Source organism: Eubalaena glacialis, chromosome 17 (genome assembly GCF_028564815.1).
Source record: "Eubalaena glacialis isolate mEubGla1 chromosome 17, mEubGla1.1.hap2.+ XY, whole genome shotgun sequence".
Lineage (NCBI taxonomy): Eukaryota > Metazoa > Chordata > Mammalia > Artiodactyla > Balaenidae > Eubalaena > Eubalaena glacialis.
In genome coordinates this window covers 3,658,219-3,685,757 of record NC_083732.1, presented here as the reverse complement: position 1 = coordinate 3,685,757, position 27,539 = coordinate 3,658,219, and the positions used below count along the sequence as shown (strand labels likewise).

At 42.0% G+C, this 27,539-nt stretch overlaps 1 protein-coding gene across 1 annotated transcript in view; it reads left to right on the top strand.

Annotated features, from left to right (window-relative positions):
- Nucleotides 1–1,774: 1,774 nt before the first annotated feature.
- The window catches only part of TCEA1 (transcription elongation factor A1), a 32,166-nt gene continuing 6,401 nt past the window's right edge, over nucleotides 1,775–27,539 (top strand). The window contains exons 1-7 of the mRNA XM_061171283.1: nucleotides 1,775–2,115; nucleotides 10,642–10,704; nucleotides 15,528–15,633; nucleotides 20,038–20,125; nucleotides 23,082–23,227; nucleotides 24,365–24,421; nucleotides 26,077–26,231. Of these exons, the coding sequence (XP_061027266.1) occupies nucleotides 2,053–2,115; nucleotides 10,642–10,704; nucleotides 15,528–15,633; nucleotides 20,038–20,125; nucleotides 23,082–23,227; nucleotides 24,365–24,421; nucleotides 26,077–26,231 (678 nt within the window). The 5' untranslated portion in view covers nucleotides 1,775–2,052. The remainder of the gene's footprint in view (nucleotides 2,116–10,641; nucleotides 10,705–15,527; nucleotides 15,634–20,037; nucleotides 20,126–23,081; nucleotides 23,228–24,364; nucleotides 24,422–26,076; nucleotides 26,232–27,539) is intronic.

The following is a 27,539-nucleotide window of genomic DNA, read 5'->3' as shown; positions in this document are numbered from 1 at the left end:
TATTCTAACCATCCTAGTGGATGTGAAATGGTATCTCATGCAGCTTTAATTTGCATTTCCCTAATAACTGATTGTGTTGAGCATATTTTAATGTGCTTGTTGGCCATTGATACATCTGGAGAAATGTCTAGTCCTTCGCCCAACTTCTAACCAGGTTGTCTTTTTGTTGTTGAGTTTTAAGACTGCTTTGTATGTCCAGGACACTAGGTTCTTATCACATATGATTTGCAAATATTGTTTCCCATTTGGTGGGCTGTCTTTTCTCCTCTTGATAGCAATCTTTGATGTGCAAACCTATTTAATTTTATCAAAGTCCAGTTTATCTGTTTCCTTTTGTTGCTTGTACTTTTGGTGTCATACCTAAAAAACCATTGAGAAATCCAAGGTCATGAAGATTTATCATTGCCATTTTAACAAAATTAAGTGTTTCCAGGTTGCCTCTTGTAAGCTCTATAAAACTAACTCTTGTCCCCAACACCCCTGGAAAAGTGCACCACTGCTTGTGAGGCAAGGTACTCCCCAATCCATGGATTGTTTTCCTTTGGATAAAGCACATCAGACTCATCACTAAATTGTTTCAGTTTTGTCATTTGACAATGTTATGTGTATTTTACCACAGTGAAAGTATAGTAAGCTGATTCTTTGTAAAAAAACAAAAATGACATTAGAGTAAATGTACAAAACTACAAACATAAATGGCGATTTGTACATACTCATTAACTGATGCATCAAGTGGACAACAAACTGAGGTATAAGTATTTGACAGTAAAATTAATTTCGGGCTAATGGGCCCACATAGCACTTCACATCTGCCGTTATAGAATACACATTCTTTTTCAGGACACATAGAATATTTATAAAAATTGATAAAACAAATCTCAGTAAATACCTTAGAACCAGTAACTTTGCAATCGCATATTTTCACTGCAATTTAAGTTGGGAATCAATAATAAAAAGACAATTTTAAGATGAAAATAAATAAATAAATAAATAGGGACATGGTTCAAGTTACTCTTTCCCCCAAATAACTGAGGTAGAACAAAACCTGACACCATAGTAAAGAAAAAACATTATTAGGTGGTGAATTTTGACTAATGATGGTTAAATTGGGTGTGGGGATAGGTCTGCAAACTGCACGAGATGGTAGTCAAGGGCGTTAATTGGGCAAAGACCTATTGAAGGAGCCTATACTCTCCAGTATTGATCATTTCAATTTTCCACCTTGGCTTTATGTTGTTAGTCATAACCCTGTAGGACGTCAACTTCCTCACTGACCTTCAGAGCAGGCGAGATGCCTTCATTAACTTCTTTGATGAGAACGTTACTGTCAACTATTATTCAACTGTATTCAAGGTACTGCGTCCAACATTCTGAGTCAGGAAACAAACAAGATTGGGTCTCCGGCTTTACGGCGCTTACAAACGACTTTAAAGAGGAAGCGCTTACAATGGTCACATTCCTACGATAAAGGCCTATTTAGGGGGATGGGGAATCTGATTTCCAGGCAGCCGTCGACGGCGGGGAAAATGCTGGGGTTCCGACTGACTGCAGAAGCCGCCCACGTTCCAGCGTCCAAAGCCGCCCGGCTCGGCGCCCCGGGGCTCTCTGCGGGCGCCACAGCCCGGGGAAGGGGGACCGGGGGACGGGGAACGGGGGACAAGGGGCGGGGTCCGGTGGGCGGGCGGGGCGGGGCGGGGCGGGGCCGGAGGGAGCGCGCGCAAAGCTCGGCCGCGCCGCCCGCCCACTTTCACGACAGCCGGAGAAGGCCTGCGGCCCGGCGGGCTTGTTGCCCAGCTGGTCGGCTGTCGATTGGAGGCCCCGGCTCGGCGCGCGCGGAGCTCGATTGGCGCTGCCTGCGGGGGAGGAGCGCCGCTGCCGCTGCCGCCGCCGCCGCTGCCGCCGCCGCCGCCGCCGCGGGCTCCGTGAGTGAGGAAGCGCTTCGGTCAGGCCTGCTGAGGGCCGTCGCCGACGCCTGGGCTCACCCGCCGCCCCGCCAGCTCCGCTCGCTTCCCGTCTCCCGCGGCCCGGCGCGGGGGCAGGCCTGCCGGGGCCATGGAGGACGAGGTGGTCCGCATTGCCAAGAAGATGGACAAGATGGTGCAGAAGAAGAACGCGGTGAGCGCGGCGGGCGGCGCGGGCCGGAGGGAGGCCGGGCGGCGGGCGGGGGCCAGTCGGCCTGAGGGGGCTCCCGGCCCGCGGTGAGCGCGGCGGGTGCCGCGTGATGGCGGCGAGGCCCGCGCTCTGGAGAGGAGTTCCTGGGGAGGGGGGAGCTCCGTGTCCCGCGGCCGCGTCTCGGGCAGGGGTTCTGGGGGGGCGTCCTGTCCCGCAGCTGCGTCCCGGGCAGGGGTTCTGGGGGGCGTCCTGTCCCACAGCTGCGTCCCGGGCAGGGGTTCTGGGGGGCGTCCTGTCCCGCACTTGCGTCCCGAGCAGGGGTTCTGGGGGGCGTCCTGTCCCACAGCTGCGTCCCGGGCAGGGGTTCTGGGGGGCGTCCTGTCCCGCAGCTGCGTCCCGGGCAGGGGTTCTGGGGGGCGTCCTGTCCCACAGCTGCGTCCCGGGCAGGGGTTCTGGGGGGCGTCCTGTCCCGCAGCTGCGTCCCGGGCAGGGGTTCTGGGGGGCGTCCTGTCCCGCGGCCGTGTCCCGGGGAGGGGGTTTTGGGGGGGTCCCGGGGAGGGCGTCCGGTCCCGCGGCCACCGGCGCTGGGACCCGCCCTGGGCGCCCGAGGCCCCTCGTGATGAGCGCAGCCCGGTAAACTCCATCGAGGCGTCCTCCTCGTTATTTTAAACGTGACGGTGGTAAAGCCTCGTTGGTTTAGCTGAAGAGTGCAGAGAGCCCTCCCTGTTTGAAAGAATTCGTTCTCTTTCCCGGGCTCATTGGCCAGCAGCGAGAAAACAACATCACACAGAGGTTTGTGGTCCGTTTTAGACATGAAACTGTTAAAGCAAAACGTGAATTTCCTGGATCTTATTTTTGAGGAAGGCTGAACATTCCCTTGATTGTCTCAACTACCTTGCATGTTTGCTTAGCAATTAAAAAAGGTGAACGACGCCAGTGTACTTGGCAAGTTGCTAAACTTTTTTGAAAAAGTGGATCTTGTTAGGCCGCGGAGTGCGGGGAGCTGTGTTGAAGGCACTGCCGCCGACGAGGCCGTGCTGCCGGCTGGATCTGGACACATGTCGTTGCTGGTCTTCTCTCAGTGGCTTACGGTTGATACCGGTGGCGTTTTCTGTTACTGATAACGTGTGCACGTGAACGTGTTCTCCTGTGGTTTGCATGAGGTGCTCCAGTTTCTGCATTTCTGTCCACCTGTGTGGGCCACTCTCAGTCCCTTGCTTCCGAGTCGTCTATTTTCAGCTAAACTTCTGAAGTTCTAAGTCAAACGAATGTGAAGGAGAGAAGGGCTGCTCTGATTTGCACAGCACTTTGGAGCTACAAAGCGTCTGTGCAGAATTCTTTGGGGACTCACGACAGCTGTGTTGCATTCATTTTACAGAATAAGAAACTGAGTCAGACCAAGCAGGTCACCTCCTTAAATGAAGTGTGCGTTGTGGATTAAGCCAAGACCCGAGTTTTCTGCTGGGCAGCATGCAGAAGTAGTGTTAGACACCGAATTCTTAAGACTTCAGACTTGGTGTGCGCCTCTTTTCCTGTAACAGGTGCATTGCCCAGCGTGCAATTTCATACCCTGTTAATCTGTATTTGCAATTTTGGCTTTTTAAAGTATTTCCTGTTTGTTTTCTGTTCCAGACGTTGCCTGTGCCATTTATTTTTTCTGTTGATACAGGCCTTTCATTCCTCACTGCAAGTGATGAGTTCTGTATATTTGATGGGCTGAACATTTCTGTTATTCTGTTTAAGCTGGCAAGTTTTTTTTTCTTTGCCTAGAGAAGCCTAGACTCCCCTAGTAGAAGCTGGCTCCTAGGGAAAAAGGCCGTTTCTTGGGTAATTTTTTTCCCGAACTCAGGCTATAAAATGTGTACCTTTTAATCATTTAGTGCACTAGGTGTTTTTGTTTGTTTCCTTTCCTTGAAATAGACGTTTCCTAGAAAAGAGGAATTCCTTAGTGAGCAAGTATGGAGAAGACCAGTTTGTATTTATCTGCAGTTCTCAAATTATAAACACATAATGCGTCAGCAAGAGAATGAGGATAAGCTCCACAGATAATCCTCAAGTCTCATTTTTCTTCTCAAATCTTATATTTCTAGTAGTACAGAACTTTACCAGTATAAAAACTTGCCCCCCCAAAAGAAAGGTAAAATTGACTGGCTCTTTTACTTTTTTTTCCTTCTCTCTTTTCCTGTCTGTCTTACAGAAATTCAGATAGGCAAATGAAATAGAGAAAGGGAAATGGTCTGAATGATTCTCCCTCCCTGCCCTCCAGAGCACATCAACAGCCCATAAATAGTTTTTTAAGTGTTCAGTATTTTAACAGAAGTCATTCTGTGGGTTTTAGGATTATGGTAGATTTGTTTCTCTTTTTTGTGTGTCTGGTTTCCAGATTTTCTCTGTGAGTTATTTTTTATATTATTTTGATACTGTGAAAAAGTAAACTTTGCTTGAAAAGTAATAGTTATCCTCTGAATTGAAGTTTAAGTGCTGTTATTAGATATTGTTTTAATAAAACCGTAGGTGTCACTTTTAAGTAATAATAAAACAGCTACCATTTATTGAGCTATTACTCTGAGCTAGGCATTCTACTAAGTTACCTACTTTATCTCATTTATTCCTCAGTTTATTGAGATAAGTATTATCTCTATTCTAAAAATGAGGAAATGAAGTATTTAGAAAGTTAAGTGAATTGTCTTAAGCCTAATAGCTACAAAGAGGCCAAATGAAGATGTGAATCTAAATCTATTTTGCTTCAAAGCCAGTACTACTCTGTTCAACTACAGCCTCTCCAGGAGACCCTTGCATCTGTATCTGAACCTTGCCCAGGTACAGTTGTACGACCAGGGCACTTGCTGTCATGGGGCAGACGGGCTTCCCTAAATACCCCAACAATATCTTGACCTGGTACTACCCAGGGTGTTGCCTCATGTGTGTACTTGATCTTAAACAGTACACACTTTGAGGCCATGATGAACCACGTGAAATAGTGCCAAATTTTCAGGTATTAGCTTTTTTTTTTTAAATAATGTATTTTAAAAATTTTATTTATTTATTCATTTTTGGCTGCATTGGGTCTTCATTGCTGCCCGTGGGCTTTCTCTAGTTGCAGCGAGCGGGGGCCGCTCTTCGTTGCGGTGTGCGGGTTTCTCATTGCGGTGGCTTCTCGTTGCGGAACACCGGCTCTAGGCGCGTGGGCTTCAGTACTTGTGGCATGTGGGCTCAGTAGTTGTGGCTTGCGGGCTCTAGAACGCAGGCTCAGTAGTTGTGGCGCACGGGCTCAGTAGTTGTGGCTCGCAGGCTCTAGAGCGCAGGCTCAGTAGTTGTGGCTTAGTTGCTCCGCAGCATGTGGGATCCTCCCAGACCAGGATCGAACCTATGTCCCCTGCATCAGCAGGCGGATTCTTAACCACTGCGCCACCAGGGAAGCCCCAGGGTATTAGCTGTTTTTTACATAGCTTTTTTCTTGTCATTTTGACTTTATCAATAAGCAAGTCTTTGACTCCTAATCTTGGTTCAAATCCTGGCTCTTCTGAACTTTAGCTGTGTGATCTTAGGCAAGTTTCTTAACATCTCTAAAATGTTTTTCTTGGTAGTAAATTGGAGATAGTTTAGTAAAGATTAGATGAATATGAAATTGTTGGCAGTGCCTAGGATACGGTAAAGGCTAAAAAACCTTCTGGGTTATCTTTGTAAAGGATTTATAGCACTAGACTGTAGAAAGAGGAGTCAGGTGAGAGCGTAGAATTTTCAAGCTCACGGACACATTTTGTGGGGTGTTGAGGTTTGTGTATTTTTTCTGCACTGAAGGCTCAGGGCTGAGTAGAATTAAATTGCAGAGAGAGAAACTGAAACTAGGTGTTAGAATTTCCTAGGAGCAGGGATACCTGAAATATGTACATTTCTAAGTCTTTATTGTACCTGGGTTAGAAAGAAAACTTTGGTTTCCATATCAGGGTTAGATTAATTAGCATAAATCGAAATTTAGAATGACTGCATAATCTTTTATAACAGCTTTATTTAGCTGTACATTACAGTTCACCCTTTTAAAGTACACAATTCAGTGGTTTTTAATATATTTGCAGATTTGTGCAGCTATCACCACTATCTAATTTTAGAACATTTTCATCACTCCAGATAGAAACTGTCCATTAAGTAACCCATTAAGTAGTCACCATATCTACCCCAACCACTAATCTACTTTAATAAAATAAAAATAAAAGCTTTTATTTTTTAATTTTTATTTATTCATTTTTTGGCCACGCTGTGTGGCTTGCAGGATCTTCATTCCCTCACCAGGGATTGAACCCAGGCCACTGCAGTGAAAGCACTGAGTCTTAACCACTGGACCGCCAGGGAATTCCCACAAGCTTTTAATTTTTATGAAGTTGAATTTATATATTTTTTCTATTGTTGCTTGTGCTTTTGGTGTAGAATAACTACAAATTTGAGGCGACATAGTAAATTTATATTTCCTAGTTTATAGTGATGTTGCTGAGCTGTAAGTCAAATATTTATAATTTGTTTCCTTTTTAAAAAAATAAGTAGCATCTTAATTTTTTAGACCTTAAAATCTCATCATAATTCTTAGTAAGAATTGTTTTTGAGTTGATTGGGCTTAAATAATGCTCTCTTAAAATGCTGGCTTTATGGCTCTTTGAGAATATTGTTATGGTAGAAACAGATAATTTTTATATCTTTTATACCTCTTATCAACCATCTCCTCTGTTAGGCACTCTAGATTGATACTTCATATGTGTTACATTACATCATTTGACCATTTTAACTACTCAAGGTTGGCGTAGTATGCTCATGTACATATAAAGAAGCTGAAGCTTGAGAAGGCCAAGTAACATTCCCCATATCTTATAATTTGGAAATGACAGAACATGGATTTGAATCTAGATCAGTCATATACATGTAGCCCGTGTTCTCAACTGTATATTCCATGTTGCTCCTTCTCTCTTAACGTCTCTTTGAAGGGAAGGATTTTTGTATCCTGTACAGTCTTGTATATACTGGGTTTTCAGTATACCATATTTCATAAAAGTACTCCTTTCTGATGACAGGTAAGAGTACCACCTATGTAATATGGTAGTGCGGTAGCTATTTATTTTTTAGCCAGTACTATGAACTAAATTTGACTCTGGAAGTTAAGGTAGAATCTTTCTTTCTCTTGCATCATTGTCTATAGGAGATGCTGCAATCTAGTAGACTTGACCTTTAGAGGCAGGTGATGATTGGGGACTGTTTGGTAATGCTGTTCATCGGAGTTCACAGAGCAGAACTGCCACGGGAGTTGGGGGAGGGGTTATGGAATGGAAAGAGCAGTGGTGTAAGGGTCAGGAAACTGGATTCTTGTCCCTTTACATTACCCATCAGTGTGGCCTCGGGCAAGTCACTTACCTTCTCTGAGTTTAAGGTTTTTTTCTTGTATAATTGAGGGTTTGAAGTAGATGCTCAAAGGTTTCTGCCTATTTTTGAATTCGCTGAGGTCAGAAAGGGTTTCTGTTGTGCTCATTGCTGTGTCCTCAGCACAGAGCAGAGGTTGGCACATGGTGCTAGTTGGGTATTTGTTGAGAGGCAATAAGTGTCCTTTGACAGAATGGGGTAAATCTCACCTTTTCTAGTTAGTAATCATGTGACCTTGTGCAAGTTTCTTAACTTAACCTGGGCTTTAATTTCCTCCTCTGTAAAACGGGGACGATAAGATTCCCTCCTTCCATAGGGTTTATTGTAAAGATGAAATGAGATACTGCGTGTAAAGTGTTTAACACAGCGCTTGGCACACAGTGACACTCAAAAGCTTTTGTCACTGAATTAATATACGATCATCTCTTTTTTGCCCTTTCACTCACCCAGATCATCAAAGTTGTTTATTTCTTTTTTTATAAATTTATTTATTTGTTTATTTTTGGCTGCATTGGGTCTTCGTTGCTGCGCGCGGGCTTTCTCTAGTTCCGGCGAGCGGGGGGTACTCTTTGTTGCGGTGCTTGGGCATCTCATTGCGGTGGCTTCTCTTGCTGCAGAGCACGGGCTCTAGGCACGCGGGCTTCAGTAGTTGTGGTGCGTGGGCTCAGTAGTTGTGGCTCGCGGGCTCTAGAGCGCAGGCTCAGTAGTTGTGGCGCACGGGCTTAGTTGCTCCGCAGCATGTGGGATCTTCCAGGACCGGGGCTCGAACCCGTGTCCCCTGCATTGGCAGGCGGATTCTTAACCACTGCGTCACCAGGGAAGTCCTATCTTCCTTTTTAATTGATCCTAGGTCAGAAATCGTTCAGAAAGACCATGGAGACATGGGTAGAAGAAAAACATCTATGGTAGATAAGGATACAGGCCCACAGTCTCGCAATCAAAACCTTTAGAGTCTGATATATTTGAGAATTCCAAATTTTTCAGGTTTATAAAGATGATGTAGTACAAACATCATATATTTCATAATATCCTCAGTGAGATCTGGGCAGTTCCCAGTAATCAGATATTAGCATTTCTGTAGTGAAATGCAGCATTTTCGCATTAAGTGGGATAAGTAGAACATAAATAGCTTTATGCATCTGTTGAGATGGGATGTTGCTGCCAAGCGAGTTTACTGAAGATCTGTGAGAAATGAGAAGTCTTTTGGTTTTCAAAGGATTTTGGTTTGGGGATTTGCAGATACGGGATTGAAGATACTCGCTCACAAAAATGTCGTGCCTATAGAAATTCTTGATTAATAGTAAATTTAAAATCAGTGTTTTATTTTTTAACAACTCTAATGTTTTACTATTTTTAGTTCCCGCTAAAGAAAAATTATGGAATTTTATGATCAGAAGGAATCTGTAAGCAGTGGATCATTAACATCCTTCCTTCATAATAGTCTGTTTCATAATTTCTTTTGAACTTAAGTTTTTATTTATGAGGTATTGGGTTAAATTAAAATGATGTCTCTGTTTGTTGCCAGAAGAAAAGTTAATACTGTTTTATTCTCTACAGCCAAGTCTGTCTGTCAACTTTAAATGGAAAAATTATCTGACTGGAAACCTCTGCTTGATTTTAAATATAAGAAATGTACTGATACCATGAGGTTCCATGCTTGTTTCTTCCTTTGGGGTGCGTATGAGGGATGTGTCGCAGGGCTTTCTGTTTTCCCTGGGTGTGCTGTGTTTCACTGCTTCGTAGGGTGCTAGTTTTCATATTTTAACATTTCAGAAAGCAGAATGAGTTACACATGTTGCTGGCCAGATGGCCGTTGGGATGCACTTTCACAGGCGGAGCGTCAAACCCAGCATCGACATTTGCGGAACGGGTGTCGGTGGCTTGGAAGCAAATCTGAGAGAGTAGTGGCGTGCTCTTCGACCCTCGAGGGACCAAATGGTAGCAGAGAAGCGGGGGCGAAGGCAGGGAGCCCCGCGCACCTCAGTGCCCACAGAGAGCTAGTGGCTCTGAGCTCTTTTATGGATTCTTTCGTGAAGTGTTGTGTTACTAGTGTTTTGATAACAACTCTTTGTGGGCTAAAGACAGATATTATTGAATCGGAGTCAGTAAACAATGTATAAGCATTAGACTCTGAGTGCAACATAGTTTTAGAACCGCCTTAGCCAGTTTTGATTATATTTTTCTTTTTCTGTATGTAAATGGTGATACATGATAAAAATTCCAAGTCTAAGGGAATTGCAAAAGTAAAAAGAGGTGATAAAAAAGTTTTCCATAGTTTAATAGTTTTTTTGTTAGTGGTATGTAGAATAATGATTTGTCCAAATATAGTACATTAAGTCACTATTAGACTAAACGAAATATGACTAATTAAGTGGATGTATTAGAGGAGCTGAAATATGGCCGATGGAGTGACTATCAGATTGGAACGTTGGCCACAAGCTGCAGGTGGCGCTGTTGCTTCTCCCCTTTTAACCTTAGCGCTCTCCATAAAGCTTCCAGGTTTGTTCCGTCTTCCTCAGCTACGTGGGAGCCTTTGATTCTAGGTGGCACCTGGCAGTGGACAGGCCTGCGAGCTTAACGCAGATCTTAACTGTGGATTTCCTTTCAGAGTTTGCTTTTTACTGCTTTGCAAGAATCAGGTAGACGGCAGTGTTGTGCCTGAGCAGCAAGGTACTGCGGCCTCGTGAGAATTCCAGGGAAGTGATGCCCCTCGCGAATGCTGGAGGTGCCGCGGCCTCTTGGGGACCCTCCCCTCCGCCGCCATTCCCACGTCCCCAGGCAGCTGCCCTCCATGAATTTTGGGGTGTGTTGTGCCACCACAGTAAGAAACATTTTATGTTTGTAATTGGGGCACATATAGACAAATACTGCTGAAAGTAAACTTTCACGAAACAACACTTAGGTGCTGGTTATAACCCAGTAAATGCATTTTATGATCCTCTAGTGAGTTGCAACCCCTGTTTGGAAAACTCTTTCTGTCTCTCATCTATATATCTATATACCATTCTCCTCACATGAATAAGTGAGCCCTAGTGAATTGTAGATAGGAAAATATAAACTTAGATCTCTAGTTACTCCTTGCTTTACTATCTGGGAAATTCAATTTGAAATTATTTTATTTTACAGGCTGGAGCATTGGATTTACTGAAGGAGCTTAAGAATATTCCCATGACCTTGGAATTATTACAGGTATGTGCTAATATGTATCATAATTTTTGAATAGGTATTTTTGTATTTTCCTGTTATGGTGAAACATTATTAACTTTTGTTTTTTTAAGATGGTAACATAAATCAGTAGTCTACTAAGTTACCATTGTAAAAAAATGTTGCCTTTCTCAGGAAGAATAAAACATACCCTCTGAGGTTGACAGTGGGAGTGAAACTCACTCTGAAAGGAAATTGGACTCTTGGCCCTGACTTGACCTCCCAAGATTTCCCTTTCTGGATCTGCGGTCGCCAGCTGTGCTGCATGAAGCTGGCCTGAGGGTGAGGGTGCAAGGGTCACTCGCTCTTCTCCCTCTCTCAGCGCCGGCCTGCCGTGTGCACAGTCGGGTGTCTGGTCGTCATTGTGTAGAGTCATTACTCAAGTCTTAATGTTGCAGCAGGACTAAAACATAAAAATACAACTTTAACACAAGTCAGAATGTTAAAAAGGAAACTGAATTGTGAGATGAATCTGGCTGTTTTCTGCTATACATTTCTTATTATCCATGAGTGCCGCCTTTGATATTTCCATTCCATTAAGTCAGAATTTAGGGAAGGGTGACAGGGGTGTGTACGTGGTTGAGAAAAAAAAAAATCACATGTATTTTCACTAACATCTAACTGAAATCGAGCATTTCTTTCAATTATGAAGGCAGTCAACCACAGTTGAATTAGTATTTATGACTAACTGAAAGAAATCACAGATATTTTAATCTCATGTTGTAGATATACATGTTATAGATATGTTGACGTGTGTTTTTGCCCGTTACTATGGTAGCTCTTATATGTTATGCTAGATCTTATTTAATGTTTTAATAAAGGAGCACGTGTATTACTGTATCACATTTAAGAAAACATTTTGTAACTTTATATAACTGCTTTTCTTTGTAATCCTATGTATTTTATTTAATCCATTTTGAAAGCATTCTGAGGAGGAGTCCATAAGCTTCAGTTTACCAAAGGGATCCATGGTGGGAAAAAAGGTTAAGAATGCCTCCTCTAAGAATAGAACCAAGAGGAGAAAGGAAGCAAGTCATTAAGTCCTGTCTTCTCAGTTCAGATATCCTGTCCAAGGATCTGCAGGTCTGGCAGATCAGTTCTGAGAATAACCTTGGGTTTGTGTCAGTACCTTACCACCTAGTGTGGCCTTATCCTAGCAGTTCTGTGTGGGGATAATCACACTGAAAACAACAGTAACCTCAGTGTTTGTTTAAGAGATGTGTAGTTTTATAGAGGGTGTGGAGTTTGGGTAGGGTTATCATTTGTAATACACTTTGATTTTTTTATATGCTTCAATCCTTGGAAAGTTTATGTATTTATATAACAAACATTTGAGTTTTTATTAGGATTAGAAATTGTGTTGGGGTTATAAAGATGAATAAAATATGGTCTTTCCCCCTCATTGAGCTTAAAGTCTAGTAGAGGAAAACTGCCACGTAAACAAACAGAAAGGTATAGTTGCCCGGATAGAAGTCTGTATAGGATTTACAGTAAGTCCCCTACATACGAACGAGTTCCGTTCCGAGAGCTCATTCATAAGTCTAATTTGTTTGTAAGTCCCACAAAGTTAGCCTAGGTACCCAACCAATACAGTTTGGCTATATCGTACTGTACTGTAATAGGTTTATAATACTTTTCACACAAATAATACATAAAAAAACAAACACAAAAAATAAAGAAAACATTTTTAATCTTACAGTACAGTACCTTGAAAAGTACAGTAGCGCAGTACAACAGCTGGCATCCAGGGGCTGGCATCGAGTGAACAGGCAGGAAGAGTTACTGACTGGAGGAGGGAGAGGAGGTGGGAGGTGGTAGAGCTGAAGGGTCGTCAGCAATAGCAGACGGAGGGCAAGCTGCAATTTCACTCACGCCTGACGCTGATGCACAGGTTCTGGGTCCTTGCTGGATTCAGTTCTATCTACCCTCTTGAAAAAACGGTCCAGTGATGTCTGGGTAGTAGCTCTTTTTTTCTCGTCATAGATGACATGGTACCACTGGATTGCATTCTGAACGGCCTCTGCAACCTTCGTGTACCATTCTACGTTTGGGTCCTGTGCTTCAAAAACTAACAGTGCCTCCTCAAATAGAACTAACTTATGTGATTGGACATGCGAACACCCGTTCGCATCTTTGCAAGTTCGCAACTTGAAGGTTTGTATGTGGGGGATTTATTGTATTTGTTATAGGTAGGGCAAGAAAGAAGCACAAAGAAGTTTACTTCTTAATCTGATTACTTAACCTGGGAGGCTCAGGAAAGCCTTCATATGGTGATAAAGTATAAACTGAGTCTCAAAACATGAATAGGTTCTCCCTAGGCAGATAGGACCGGGAAGGGTATTCTAGCAGAGAAGGCAGGATGTGGAAGCAGTACGACATGTTCAGGTGGAGGAAGTCTGACGCAGGGCTGAAGACACAGGCTGGCTGGCATGCAGGGCTGCAGCTGCGATCCTGAGAGCATCCTGCCCGGCAGCGTGGGGCGGGGGAGTGCGTGACCAGGTTTGCAGGGAGGAAGAATCGGGAAGCTTGTTGACTGACGCAGGTACTCGGGGAGCAGTGATGAGGGCCTGAACTGAGGGCGTAGCAGTAGGAGCGGAGAGAAGGGGTACTTGTTATTGAGGGACAACCTACAAGGATTGGTAGCCGAGCAGGTGGGGGGGGTGAAGGAGAAGGTGGAGTTTAGGGTGACTGAGATGTTTGCCGTGGTGACTGGGTAGATGGTGCCATTTTACAGTAAAGCAAAATTCAAGAAAACCTAATGTGGTGGGGTTGGGATGAGAAGGAAATAAAGGTGGAAGGGTAAAGAGATAAAGGATAATTTTGGATCCATTGGGTTTTGAGATGCCTGTGAAACAGATGTAGATTCTGCTGTGTAGCTGAGTTTATATCCTAGAGCAGTGCTGTCAGATAGCTTCATAGTCCTTTCCTCTTTCTACTTTCTTCTACTCTTCCCAAAATACCTCCTAAAAGGAAGAAACAAACTTACTCAAATAATCTTAGTGTTTCACTCTACCTCCACAGCCTCGTTTCTTATTATTCTTGACCGGACAATCTCTCCCTTAGGTGAGCATGTTTATTACAGACCCCTGTGTTCTCCTTATGGGTTTTCTTAGGTTTTAAGCAGAGCTTAGGTTTGGTCTCTTTAGTGATCAGAACATTCTGTGATAATTAAAAAGCAGTCACCCTACAGCACACGGTTTGTTCATAATCTCCTTATACCTTTGCTCGCCTCTGACTACCTCCTAAAGTCCCATTTTCTTTGCCAATCCATGTTGATCCCAAGCTCCAGAACTGTATTAGTGACTCAAGTTATTTCCTCCACTCATTCCAAAATTGGGTTTTCTTCTAGGCGGGGGTTGGGTGCTGGGGAAGGAGGGACGCCACAGGCATCGGGGCGGTAGCAGTCAGCACGTTAGCGGCATCCTGTGGGGCAGCTCGGAGACCACGCGACTGAGCTGTGCCGTCCGCCCAGGCACCTGCCTCTGGAAGGTTTTCTACATTGAAGTGCCTGCCACACCAGCTAACAAAGTAGTGTTTTAGAGAAGTTCTAAAACGTTCTAAAGTTCTAAAAGTCTTTTCTTCACTGAAAAAAGTTCTGAGAACATATTATTTTCTACAGGAAAGAAGCCACTTTCTGTGGGAAAAAAATCCCCAAAACACTAATCTCAAATCATCTTGGGGTTTTAGAGCCATGAGTCCCCTGTGTCTCTCTGCTGTGGAACCTTCATCCGCCTTGCTCAGCTCTCCAAGAGAAAACACAGGGCACTCCAGCCAGACACACATTCTAGATTCTTCAGCAACTGTCCCGATTCTCTTTGTTGAGTACATTGAATAATTTAAAAGGAAATCTTAAGGACCCATTTATTTCTCGGCCTTAAAGTTTATAGCAGGGGTTCCCTTCTCTTTTTTTTTTTCTCACTAACAATTCCTTTTGTTATTTTTTTCTTCCATATCCATATTTTGAAAGATTGTCTACTGACAACCTGAACTTACTAAATAATTTACCATTTTTTATTTATCATCCATAATTGGCCTGTCATAGCCTTTGTGTTCTTTAAGCACAATTTGAAAACCATTGATGTGTTGGAAAGAGCATGGACTTTGGAGGTGACAGACCTGGATTAAAATCCAGTTTTGCCAGTTAGTAGTGGTGTGATGCTGGGCAGTTATTTATTGATACTTCCAGTCTGTTCATCTTTAAAAATAGGGATAATGATCTCGACTTTAAAGGGCTGTTAGGAAGGGTAATGAATATGGATGCTCCCAGCATAACCCCAGGCACGTAGTGTCGCCACAAGTCAAATTATCTGTGTGTGTTCTGTGACGTCCATTCTTAATATCTGTGATAATGTGCTGGTGTTTAAACCTATGTGGGTGGTGGTATTTGTTTGGGTGTCTTTATAAGTTGCAACAGGTGGTGTACAGAGTAATCTGTAGGAGAATGTAGAGAAGCAAAGTGCGTGTGCTAGCTGTGGTTGCATCAGCCTGCCTTGTGTACAAACACAGACACTTTATCTTCTGTTCTTCTCTTGTGGGAGAGACTGATTTCGTTTTGCTAGTTAACCAGCCTTACTTTAGTAGCAAGTTACATGCTTGCAGGTCTCAGTGATGAGAACCTTGATGCGTCTAATGTTTGATTTGAAGATGTCTGTGTCTTAAGTCTACAGTCTACCACTAAAAGAATTCAGATAATTGATTTTTTTTTTCTGTTCTAAAATGGAAACAGGCATCTGGGAAAGAAGAAAAGGAAACAATGAATTGCCTGAAATAAAAGCGCTTATACGTATTTTTTTGTTATTGCCTTGCAGTCCACAAGAATCGGAATGTCAGTGAATGCTATTCGCAAGCAGAGCACAGATGAAGAAGTTACATCTTTAGCAAAGTCCCTCATCAAATCCTGGAAAAAGTTATTAGGTATAATAGATCTTCCATTACATATATTTATGATGTTCTGGTTTCTTCAGACATTGGGTTGTTGAATTTTTTTTCTCTTAATGAATATAGATGTTTTGAAATCAGTGCCTTATAATACGGGAGGGGGCTTTTGTCTGACTTCCTTGAGGGTTCTACTTTTTAAACTAGTCAGATTTAGCTTTCTTGTTTTTCAACACTTACAACTGAATTGCCTCTTTAAGAAGAAAATTTTCCTCCAAGGGGAAGGTGTGGCACTTTTGGAAAAGGTTTTTGAAATAGTTTTCTAACTTACAGAAAATTTGCAAGAATAATAAAAATAACTCAACGTGTCCTTTTTCTAGATCATTAATTTTTAACATTTGCCATATTTGTTTTGTCATATTCTCTCTCCTCTGTATGTATATACTCTCACACACACATTATTTTTTCTGAACCATTTGTGAATAGGTTGCCGCTGTCATGCTTTATTTACTCTTTAATACTTAAGTGTGTGTGTTCTTGGAACAAGTTTATTTTCTTATGTAATCATAATACAGGAAATTTAACATTGGTGCAGTACCTTACTCCGCAGCGCATGTTGCAGTTTTGTCAGTTGTCCCAGTAACCACCCTTCCAGCTTTTCTCTCCTCCAGAACAGGACCTAGGCCAGCGCCACGTAATCTAGTCTGCCAATGTGGAATAGTTCTTTTAGTACATCGACTTTTGAAGCACGCACGCCCCTCCCCCCTCCCCCCTTTGTGGTTGTGTGTGGGTTTTTGTTTCTTTGTTTGTTTTGTTTTTTTGGTCTGCACAGCGCAGCTTGTGGGATCTTAGTTCCCTGACCAGTGATTGAACCCAGGCCCATGGCAGTGAAAACGCGGAGTCCTAACCACTGGACCACCAGCGAATTCCCCGCTTTGTTTTTAATAACATGTTCCTTATTTGGGGTTTATCTGGCATTTTCTCATGACTAGATCTGGTTGCGCATCCACAGTTGAGGTACTGTATACGTGTGTTGTGTCTTTCCCAGGTATCGCGTGCAGAGGCAGGGTGGTGTTAAGGTTGAGACCCAGCCAAGGTGTGCACTGCATCGTTATGATTTTTCCTCTTGTGTCTAGTAGGAGTTCTGTGGCGGTCACTTTAAGACCCTGAAACCGTCTTGCTCCCCATCGGACCTCCCCCCCCCCCCCCCCCCCCCCGGTTTAGTACCCACTGACTGTGGCCGAAACCACCCTTTACAGTGACAGTTGCAAAGTTATGATTTTCTAGCTTTTCTACTTCTTCAGTATTTATACGTCATCATTCTATAAGAAAGAAGCCTCCTTTTACCTCCCAGTTCTTTTTCTATTATTAGTGTGGGCACGTGGATTCTTATTCTATATAATGGATTATAATCCATTACTGCTCATATTTATTTTGGTATTTACACTGTCCCAGCTTTGACCAGTGGGCACCCCTTCAGACTGTCTCCTGTGTCCCTTTGACAAGCTCCCTTCAGTTGTGTGGTTTTTTTTTTTTTTTATCTCTTTCTTACATTCTGGCATCACAAAATATGTTGGACTTATCTAACCCAGCCCTGGAATGAGCCATTTCCCTAGCAGTTATCAGCCTTATATGGAAGAGAAAATAGAAAAACTGAAGCTTTTAAAATTTCATAGACAGCAATAGTAATAATAAAAGACTTACTACTTACAAGAGCTTGGAAACTAGGAACCAAAAATTGTAAAGCCTATAAAATTTAGAAAGTCTAATCTGAAGAAAACTAATGTAATATATGATCCTGTATTGGATTCCTAACCAGAAAGAAACATTGCTATAAAGATCATTATTGGGATAATTGGCAGAATTTTATAAGGTCAGTGGGTAGGTAAACAATCTTGTATCATTGCTGGATCTACTTACTGTGGTTATATACATGAATTTCTTTATTCTTAGGGAATTCATAGTGAAGTATTTAGGGATAAGGGAGCATAGTATCTGCTACTCATTTTCAGATGGTTCAAAAGAGATGTCTTTGTGCACACAGTGGTGTGTGTGAGTGTGTGTGTTTGCACATGCGTGTGTATGTACGTGGCAGGGGGTGGAGGATGAATGAGCGAGGAAGGAAGTGTGCCAAAATGTTAACAGTCGGGGGGGGGCGGTCTGAGTAAAGCTGTTTGTAATGTTCTTGTAACATCTGTGCAACTGTCAAGTTCTTTCCGAATAAAAAGCTTTTTAAAAAAGGCTGATCTTTAAAGACAGACTGAAACTCTGTATTTCATTTAAATTAATTCCACATTCTAAAGTAATTAAAATTAGCAACAGAAAGTTGATTAAGGACCATATATGTACATTTTTATTCCTGGAAAGAATGGTTTACGTTTTGTGGGAGAAAAGAGTGGACATTGCAGTTATGTTCATTTAATCTTAAAGAAGTTTTACTCTTGTATACTTATTGGAGGTATCTAATATCAGTACAAGTTCTTCTTTAAAAATGTTATTTATCCTAAAAGATTTACATGTTCATTAAATAAAATTTGGAGAGTTGGAGGAGGGAAAAATCATCCTTATTAAATCTCTCTCTAAATACAACTGTCAGTTTCTCCTCTTTTTCCTCCTGGTGCATGAATTTTGCTTCAACTCTAATTTTACTTATGCTATGTATACTTATTTATATTGTTTCTTTAGTGAAATTTTTTTGTATTTTTCCATCATCGTAGCTCATTTTTATTGGCTTCAGAATAATCTACTGGGTGATGAATATCTCTCTGTTTAAAGCTTTTTCTTTAGATTGTTAGCTAGATTTCTGGAAGATCTACTACTGCTTCTAGGTGGCACAGTTTTGAATACTTAAGATATGCCAAGCATCAACCTGTATTAGTGCATTTAGTTCTCCTGACGATCCAGTGTGCTCAGTGCTATTGTAACCCACATTTTGTGATGAGGCAGCTGAGGCACTGAGAGATTAGGCACCTTGTACGCAGTTGGATTGGTGGTGAGTAGCCAGGGTTGGATGTGATCTGCAGACAGTCTGAGCCCAGAGCTGGAGCACTTCCCTGGGCTTCTGCTGTATTACCCACGGCACTCTGTTCATGACTGGTCATACCTCTACTGCCCTGCCTTCTCAGAGGACTGCCCCAGTACACACTGCACTAGAGCTGCTTTACTGCTCCCCCATCATTGGACCCCTGTTAGACAGTATCGCCTGGTTATATCACCTTTCCGAAGCTTTCTACCTGTTACTTTGGGAATACGTCTTAGTCCTTGCTATATTCTGTAATGTCATTATTGATCTTTGTTTTCTACCTCACAATACTGTAGCGTCTTTAGGCCTTCCAGGGGAATTATAGAATAAAGGGGGCAATAAAATTGGTGTGTGAGAACTGACGTGTGTCATAGGGACTTGAATTGTGTTTCAGGTTTGGTCACCCTAACATTTACAAGTGAAGTTCTAGAATTGTGATTGGGACCATTCTCGGTCAGTCAGTGTCATCCAGGTTGGTGTATTAGGTCATCTGGTGACACTCATGCCTCACCGCCAGAGATTTGGATGGAATGGTTTGGGATGGGAGCTTGAGCATGAGGACATGCTTAGAGTTGCCTAGGTGGTCCTGCCACACAGTTGAATGTTTGTTCTTCTGTATCCTATACAGAGGGATGTGGAGAATGGAATTATTTATGTAGCTCTTATTTATGTAGCTCATGTAGGGATCAAAATGTAGATCAAAGTGGGTTACACAGTAGATCCAAACATTTTCTGAACCTAGCTTCAAGGCTGTTTTGGTTGATTTAAACATGAATGTTTCTTTTCAGTGCTGAACTATTGCCTTGACCCAACCTATTTTACGTACTTTATTTCCCCATGTCTAATTGCTCACTTCCTTAAGTCTTAAAGCTTTTGCTTTATTAGTATTAATAATCTGTATTAGTTTACAGATTTTTTAAGGTAGAGGAGGTGCTGGGTAGGCCTAACTAATAATCCTGAGGTATATTCTTTGAAAATGTTATTTGTTTACTATCCCTGAAATATTTATTTGTATTTTGAGTACCACCTCAAACTTTTTGACTTCATGAAAAATTATCAAAACGATATTGCTGTATATACTTTGCACTTTCAGTTTTTTAAATGACAGTGCTAATGTTTTTCCATATTCTTTCCTTCCCTTGTTCTGAATACTTTTCTCCCTTTTATGTTACCACTGGCGTATGAATTTATGGTTCCCCCCAAATGAAGGAGTTTATTTGGGAATGCCGACTGAGCACCCATGTACATATGCTAATAGAATAGCTTGCATAAACTTCATTTACTTGTTAAAAACTTAGGATTTTAGCGGGGGTTTTTTTGGTTGCATAAATAGCTTGATAACATGTAGCAGTCCCATGTTTTGTTTTGTCTTGTTTTGTTTAAACAAGTGCTGACAACTTAGGAATTTCATAAATTTTCAGATGGACCATCAACAGATAAAGACTCTGAAGAAAAGAAAAAAGATACTGCAGTTACATCACAGAATAGCCCTGAAGCAAGAGAAGAAAGGTATTTCACTTTATGGAAACTCACTTATGTTGAAAGTCATAGTTTTATTTGACCGTCACTTCCTCCATGGTTTTATGATCCCATGTCTGTACTCCTCTTTCTTTTTTCCAGTCACACGGAATCAGTATAAATGTATATAGCCAAATATTTAAGGTTTCTTATAAGATTTCTGGGAAATTTAAAAGAGAGTTAGAAGATACTACGAAAAAGAGAAATGATTTACATTGCACTTGGCGAGTGTAGTTGGATGGGCCCTGGGGTGGCACTGGGAGAGTTGGGAGTGGGGGGACTGACTAGGTGACTAGGGTTCATGTGGTTACTTCCTTTATTTGCCACATTTCTGTTTCAGATATTTTTGTCCCTGAATCTGTTTCTCCTCTTCATGGTTCTGTGTTCCTTCCCGATTTAGCTGTTTGTTGTAAGAACTTAAAACGTGTTCAGTAATGAAGAGTTCAAGTTATTCCTTGGCCACTTAAGAGGCCTTTGCATTTATTCTTTCCTGTGACACGTAGTGAACTGTGCCGTGTCCCATGTTGACGTGATCAGGGATGTGCCTAGTATTCAGTAGATTAAATACAGACCCTCTGTTCTTGGGAGCCTTGACTTTGACTTAGAGCAGTAGTTCTCAAAGGGCGGTCCCCAGGAGCAAGCCTGGCAGCTTTGTGAAAAGCAGATTCTTGGGCCCTACCCTGGAATTACAGAACCAGGGTTTCTGGTGGCGGTGCCAGCCAGTGTTGTAGCAGGCCCTCCAGGTGACTCTGGCGCACGCACACTTTAGGCCTCCGGCTTTAACTTCATTTGCTTCTCAGTATTTTCCCCGGGCTGGTAACGCGTTCCTCATGTTTTGTTAGTCAGCAGAGTGATTAATACCCCTACGCTGTGTGTTATGTGTAAGTGCTAACTAACTTGATGCTAAAAAAGGTAAGCTAAAGATAGGGTTAGACACCAGTTGTTAATAAAGTTCATTCAGTTCTTTCCAACTATTTTGAGATGATTTTGGGCTTGTAGAAAGTGGTACGAATAGTGTAGAGAACTCCCAAATTGCCCCAGTGATATTTATATATGTATACGCATATGTGTGTATAAATGAATACACACACGAGTTTTATTTTGAACCAGACAAGAATAATTTACAGACATTATGCCCTTTACACCCCTACATGCTAAATACATCAATGTGTCTTTTCTAAGAACAAGGACATTTTCTCACAGATAGCCACAATACAGATATAGTATCTGAACATTAACATAAATCTGATACTTTTTCCTAATCTGCAGGCCTTATTCATATTTTAGCATGTGTCCCAATAATATCTTTTGTTGCAAAGGAAAAAGAATTTTCCAAAATATCATCTTGGGTCACATTGCATTTAGTTATCATATCTGGCTCCTTTAATCTAGAGTAATTCTTCAGTCTGTCATTGTCTTTCATGACCTTGATGTTTTTGAAAAGTACAGGCCATAATTTATGGATTTTTTAACACATGCTTTCAGCTGTGTTACATTCAAAGTAATGAATGATTTAATGCCTTGAATATAATATATAAAGGTACAGACAAATATTTTAAATAGACATTGAAGGAGGAGTGAGTTCTTAGTATATTTTCATCAGTTTTAAGTGATTGAAGTTTAGGGATAGAGCCTTTCTACAAGAGCATAGGGTTATTTTGTGTGAAGTCTGCCGAGGTAAGTGATTGGTATTTCCATACACACACACACACACACACACTCACTCATTCAAACAGTGAAGAAAAAGTGTAAAATATTGAAGAAGTGAGTCTGAGGTATCATCTAAAGGAAGATAGAAGGTTAGATCTAAGTGAGTTGCAGGTGAGAAGGGTTTTACGCCTTGGTGTAAGGATTTAAGGAGAAAGTGGTGCAGTTAGCTGCTTAGAACGTCAGAAGTAGCGCCAGAGGTAGTGATGTGAGGGAAGAGAAGGCCCTTCGTCCTCCTGGCAGCTCCCAGGGGCCACGGGCACAGAGTGAGCTCGTCCTTGAAGGAGCCGAGAGTGGCGTTTTTAAACAGGGCGTGTTCTTCAGTGTGTGCTGAAGGCTGGGTACTGTGCCCCGGGGCACAGAGAGGAGTGAACTGAGTGAATGCTCACCTTTGCTCGTGAGAAGCTCGGGCTGGCGGCGGGAGGCACAGACCTGTGTGTAGACGCCGCTCTGGGAGACGGGCAGCAGGGCTCAGAAGGCCTGCCTGCACAGCGGCCGCCCTGCCCGCGCGGGCTGTCTGCGAGCGCGGCCACTTACATTCGTGGGGTGAAGGGCTGGCTTCGTCTGGAAAGGTTTGTGGCAGAAATCTACATGGGAATAAAGTTAACTGAAACCAGTCAGAAAGGTATTTTGCTAAGAATCTAATGAAAGAAGTTAATCAGAAGTAGTGGAAATGATTAGGTTGACTGGAAAAATTGCCCAACTGTCCTGATTGAATTGATGTTTCTGGGGAGAAATTAAGAGACAGTGTTGTATTTTCACAACTACTTCTCACTACACGTGGTTTTTATCCCGAAGGGGGTGTTGTACGTGTAAACCTCACTGGTTGTCTAATTGCAACAGGGTTTTTCAAGCATTTTCCCCTCTGTTTTTGGTCGAGAACGGTCGTAGTCTCTGGTGCCATCCCCTTACCTCTCTCATAACCAAGATCCTTGCTTTGCAGTTGTTGTATTGAGCTGTAATGTGTATTTTCTGTATGAAAAATATTGTTTAATGTTTAAGAGGATGATCAAGGTTAAAAAAGTAAAAGACAGGAGATTTGTGTCATCTTTATTAAAATTTTAACTTCTTTTTAATCTATATGCAGGCAATTTTTTTTTCATGTAAGAGTCACTGAAATACTGTTTCATTTATTTATGCCCCAAATTTTTGTTTTTAGAGAGTGATAGTAACGATGTTCACTTTAAGAGAGTTTTCCTGACTTCTTTTTGGTGTGTGTGTGCGTGTACGTGTACTTCAGTAGCTCCAGTGGCAACGTAAGCAGCAGAAAGGATGAGACAAATGCCCGAGACACTTACGTTTCATCTTTTCCTCGGGCACCAAGCACTTCTGATTCTGTGCGGTTAAAGTGTAGGGAGATGCTCGCTGCGGCTCTCCGAACGGGAGGTGAGTTTCGCGTACGTCTCGTGAGTTTCGGTGGTCAGTCCTTTGACCACTGCCACTGCTGCCCTGTCCGCCTCCTTGTGTCTGTCCTCCCGGTGGGATCCTGATGACAGCTGCTCGCCACTGCCCAGCTCAGGGAGGGCTTGCTGTGAGGGGGTTACTGGTGGCAGAGTGGAGGGCGCAAACTGGGCCTCTGCTTATTACTGTGTATTTCTGAGAAATGGGTTCCTTCTAATATGTGGATGTTTCCCCTGATCTGTAGTAATTTAAGCTTTTCTTCACAGTCTTTTTTCTCCTCACGTTTAATCTGCAAACTAAGTACTCTACCCTCAAGATTGGGAGTTAACAATACTGTATTTGGGTCCCATTGTTAAATGTTAGTATGACATATAGTAAGTTTTATATTCATAATTTCATTTCCTACTTTTTTTTTAAGTGGAAAAGAGATCTTGAGTTATATATGGGAGCTTTAATTTAATTTGGAGGTACTCATTCTTATGTAAAATTTTGCTTTTAAAAGTTTCATGTATAGAAATATTTATCCTCCTATACAAATTCATCCTTTCTCTTTTCTACTGTACTGAACCACAGTTAGTATGACCTAGTTTTCTCCTTACTCTGCCCTTTCTACTCTGATTCCTTTACTGTCTCTTTATATATTTTTTCTTTTTCTTCCTAGTTTCTTTTTATTTCCTTCTATCCCTTTGAATATTTGCATAGGAGTCTTCTGATTATGTCCGTATGTGTGACTGGCAGATGAAATGAATGGTTTCTTGGCATTGAAGCCTGAGTCACAGGAGACAAGACAGTTCTTTATAACTTTCTCTACTCTCTGCTGGAGCAACCAGAATTTATGGAGTTGTGAAGTGAGGAATTGCCTGCTAGATGCATTACTTCCCCACTCCTGAGGGATAAGGAGTCATCCATGCAGGAGCCCTTTGGACATTAGGTGAATCCAGAGGAGGAACATAGTGGGTAGTAGAGAGACAAGATTCCAATGAAACTAAACTGAAAGGATTCTTTGTACAGGGCAAGTGGGGTTGAAGAAATAGGAATACAGTTTAATTGACCCTGTATTGAAATTTTCTTTTAACCTGTTATAATCACTTTTTCATGACAATTCTCTGTGCCTGTGTTTAGATGACTACATCGCTATTGGAGCTGATGAGGAAGAATTAGGATCTCAAATCGAGGAAGATATCCTTTGCGTGTATATTCATAATTGTTTTAAGAAATCCGCTAGATTATTTTTTCTTTCTGTAAAGAATTCAAAGTTTTATTCTTCAGTTTCTATCTTGACTGTTTTGTTGGGAAAGGGGAGGGCCATCCATGTCATTTTATTCTTCTTGTTTTCCTGTCATTCAAAAGTAAAACACATAGTACTGATAGTATTTTTATTTTTCTGCCTTGCAAATTGAGAACGTAGCATCTCAATTGAAGTGCAGAAGGGCATGGAAAACACACATGCTAGTAAATGGGAAGTAGGGTTTCATCTTTGGGGGTTCTCAGCAAAGCGTGTACAATCCCCTGAGCTCATTATCCTGGACAGGAGTGTGTTCATGCTGGGGGCCTTGGGAAGGGCTCTGGGAGAGGGAGGGGTCTTGCACGTGGGTCCGGAGAACAGGGAACATCTATGTGACAGTGTGACTGCGGGACTGTCCTGGTTGAGGAAATGGCCTTGTTAGAAAGGGAGCTGCTCTGGAGCTGGGCCCCTGCTGTCGCCTGTTCTCTTGAGAAAACCACCTGCTAAACTAGCTTCTTGCTGAGCCAAGGAGGAAATGATCCCTCAGGGCTACTGTGAAAGGTTTTCTCTCAGAAGGCCCTCCAGGGAGCTGTGTAGACGGTTTTTTTTTTTGGATTTTATTTTATTTTATTTTTTTAATAAATTTATCTATTTGTTTGTTTTTATTTTTGGCTGTGTTGGGTCTTCGTTGCAGTGCACAGGCTTTTCATTGCGGTGGCTTCTCTTGTTGCGGAGCACGGGCTCTAGGTGCGTGGGCTTCAGTAGTTGTGGCTCGCGGGCTCCAGAGCGCAGGCTCAGTAGTTGTGGCGCACGGGCTTAGTTGCTCCGCGACATGTGGGATCTTCCCGGGCCAGGGATCGAACCCGTGTCCCCTGACTTGGCAGGCGGATTCTTAACCACTGCGCCGCCAGGGAAGCCCTTATTTTTTTAAATTTATTTATTTTTGACTGCGTTGGGTCTTTGTTGCTGCGTGCGGGCTTTCTCTAGTTGCAGCAAGCGGGGGCTACTCTTCGTTGCGGTGTGCGGGCTTCTCATTGCAATGGCTTCTCTTGCTGCGGAGCATGGGCTCTAGGAGCACGGGCTTCAGTAGTTGTGGCACGTGGGCTCAGTAGTTGTGGCTCGCGGGCTTAGTTGCTCCACGGCATGTGGGATCTTCCTGGGCCAGGGATCGAACCCGTGTCCCCTGACTTGGCAGGCGGATTCTTAACCACTGTGCCACCAGGGAAGTCCCTGTGTAGTCTTTTTGAGACTTTGAGGATCCTTGGTAGAATGCAGATTTAGGCAAGGGAAAGCATGTGTAAGTTCAAGCTCTTATTCTCAAGTTTTCTCACTCAGATTGCGTATCTGAGTTACATTTTGAAAGCCTTTTACTTTGTGTCTTGCTTGGCATTAAACATTGAGAAAGTATTGCTCATTCATAGCATAAAAGTATGATCACTGTTTTTTGCCAGTTACAGATCAAGAAATCAGGCAGAAACAGTGCCTTGGTGTTAACTTAATCTAAATTGGAAACACTGCTTAGAACTTTCAGGAATTCTTATTGTGGCAGAATAGGAAAAAGTTATCTTACCTTTATAACTTAACCTTTTTTTCCTTAATGGCCTAGTACCTATCTATCAAGAAATAAGGAATACGGACATGAAATACAAAAATAGAGTACGAAGTAGGATATCAAATCTTAAGGATGCTAAGAATCCAAATTTAAGGAAAAATGTGCTGTGTGGGAATATTCCTCCTGACTTATTTGCTAGAATGACGGCAGAGGTGAGTATATTTGTACATTTCTATGATGGTATTCCATGATATCAAGTGTAAAGTCTATGTAAATCATAAAGTACTATATAAATACTACATATTAATAAATTGTTATTAGCTATTCTAATATACTTATATATACAGTATACCAGACAAATACTTAAGGTGATTGAATCTGTTGGCATCAGTACTTTGTCCCTTTCAGAACTGTGCCGTGATCTTTGGGTGATTGCCTTAATAAATTATTGTCTAAAAACAAAAGTGTTTTTTACTTACTGTAGATTCATGTAGAATCAAAGAGTCGAATCTCTAATTGCAAACAGACTTTGTAACCTCCAAGCTCTTTTCATGGTTAAATATTAAAAAGTTGGTTATATCTTATTGACTATTCCTTATATTTATTTAGAAAATGGTGGAGAAAATGGAACTCATTGTCTGCTATTTATATTTGTAGCTGTTCATAGATAATAGCTGCAGTGTGTCTGCAGTCTCACGATCTGCCTAAGCATCCAAGACGGTGAATTTGTCTTTCTATGTAGCTAATAAAAATTGTTATATTTTTAAGATTCATTTTTTAAAACCTCATTAAAATAATTTAAAACTTTCACAAAGTAGAGAACAAAGTATAATGAAATCCTATATATCCATCACCCAAGCTTCAAGTATTTTAAATAATTAGTCACCTTCTTCATCTATCCCTTTTTTTGTTTTCTTTCTTTTCCCCTGAATTATTATTATTACTATTACTTTTTTAGAAATGACCTCCAGGATTTATTTATTTATTTATTTATTTTAATAATTTTATTTATTTTTGGCTATGTTGGGTCTTCGTTTCTGCGCGCGGGCTTTCTCTAGTTGTGGAGAGCAGGGGCTACTCTTCGTTGTGATGCGCGGGCTTTTCATTGCTGTGGCTTCTCTTGCTGCAGAGCACAAGCTCTAGGCACGCGGGCTTCAGTAGTTGCAGCACGCGGGCTCAGTAGTTGTGGCTCATGGGCTCTAGAGCACAGGCTCAGTAGTTGTGGCGCACGGGCTTAGTTGCTCTGCGGATGTGGGATCTTCCTGGACCAGGGCTCGAACCTGTGTCCCCTGCATTGGCAGGTGGATTCTCAACCACTGCGCCACCAGGGAAGCCCTCCCTTGAATTATTTTCAAGCAAATTCCAGACATTATATCCTTTTACCTTTCTATCCTTGGGAGATATCTTTAAAAATATGGTATTTTTCTTATGTAACTACATTGTCATCATGACATTTAACAAATCTAATGATAATTCCTTGGTATATCTAATATCTAGTTCATGTTCATATTATGTTCCTG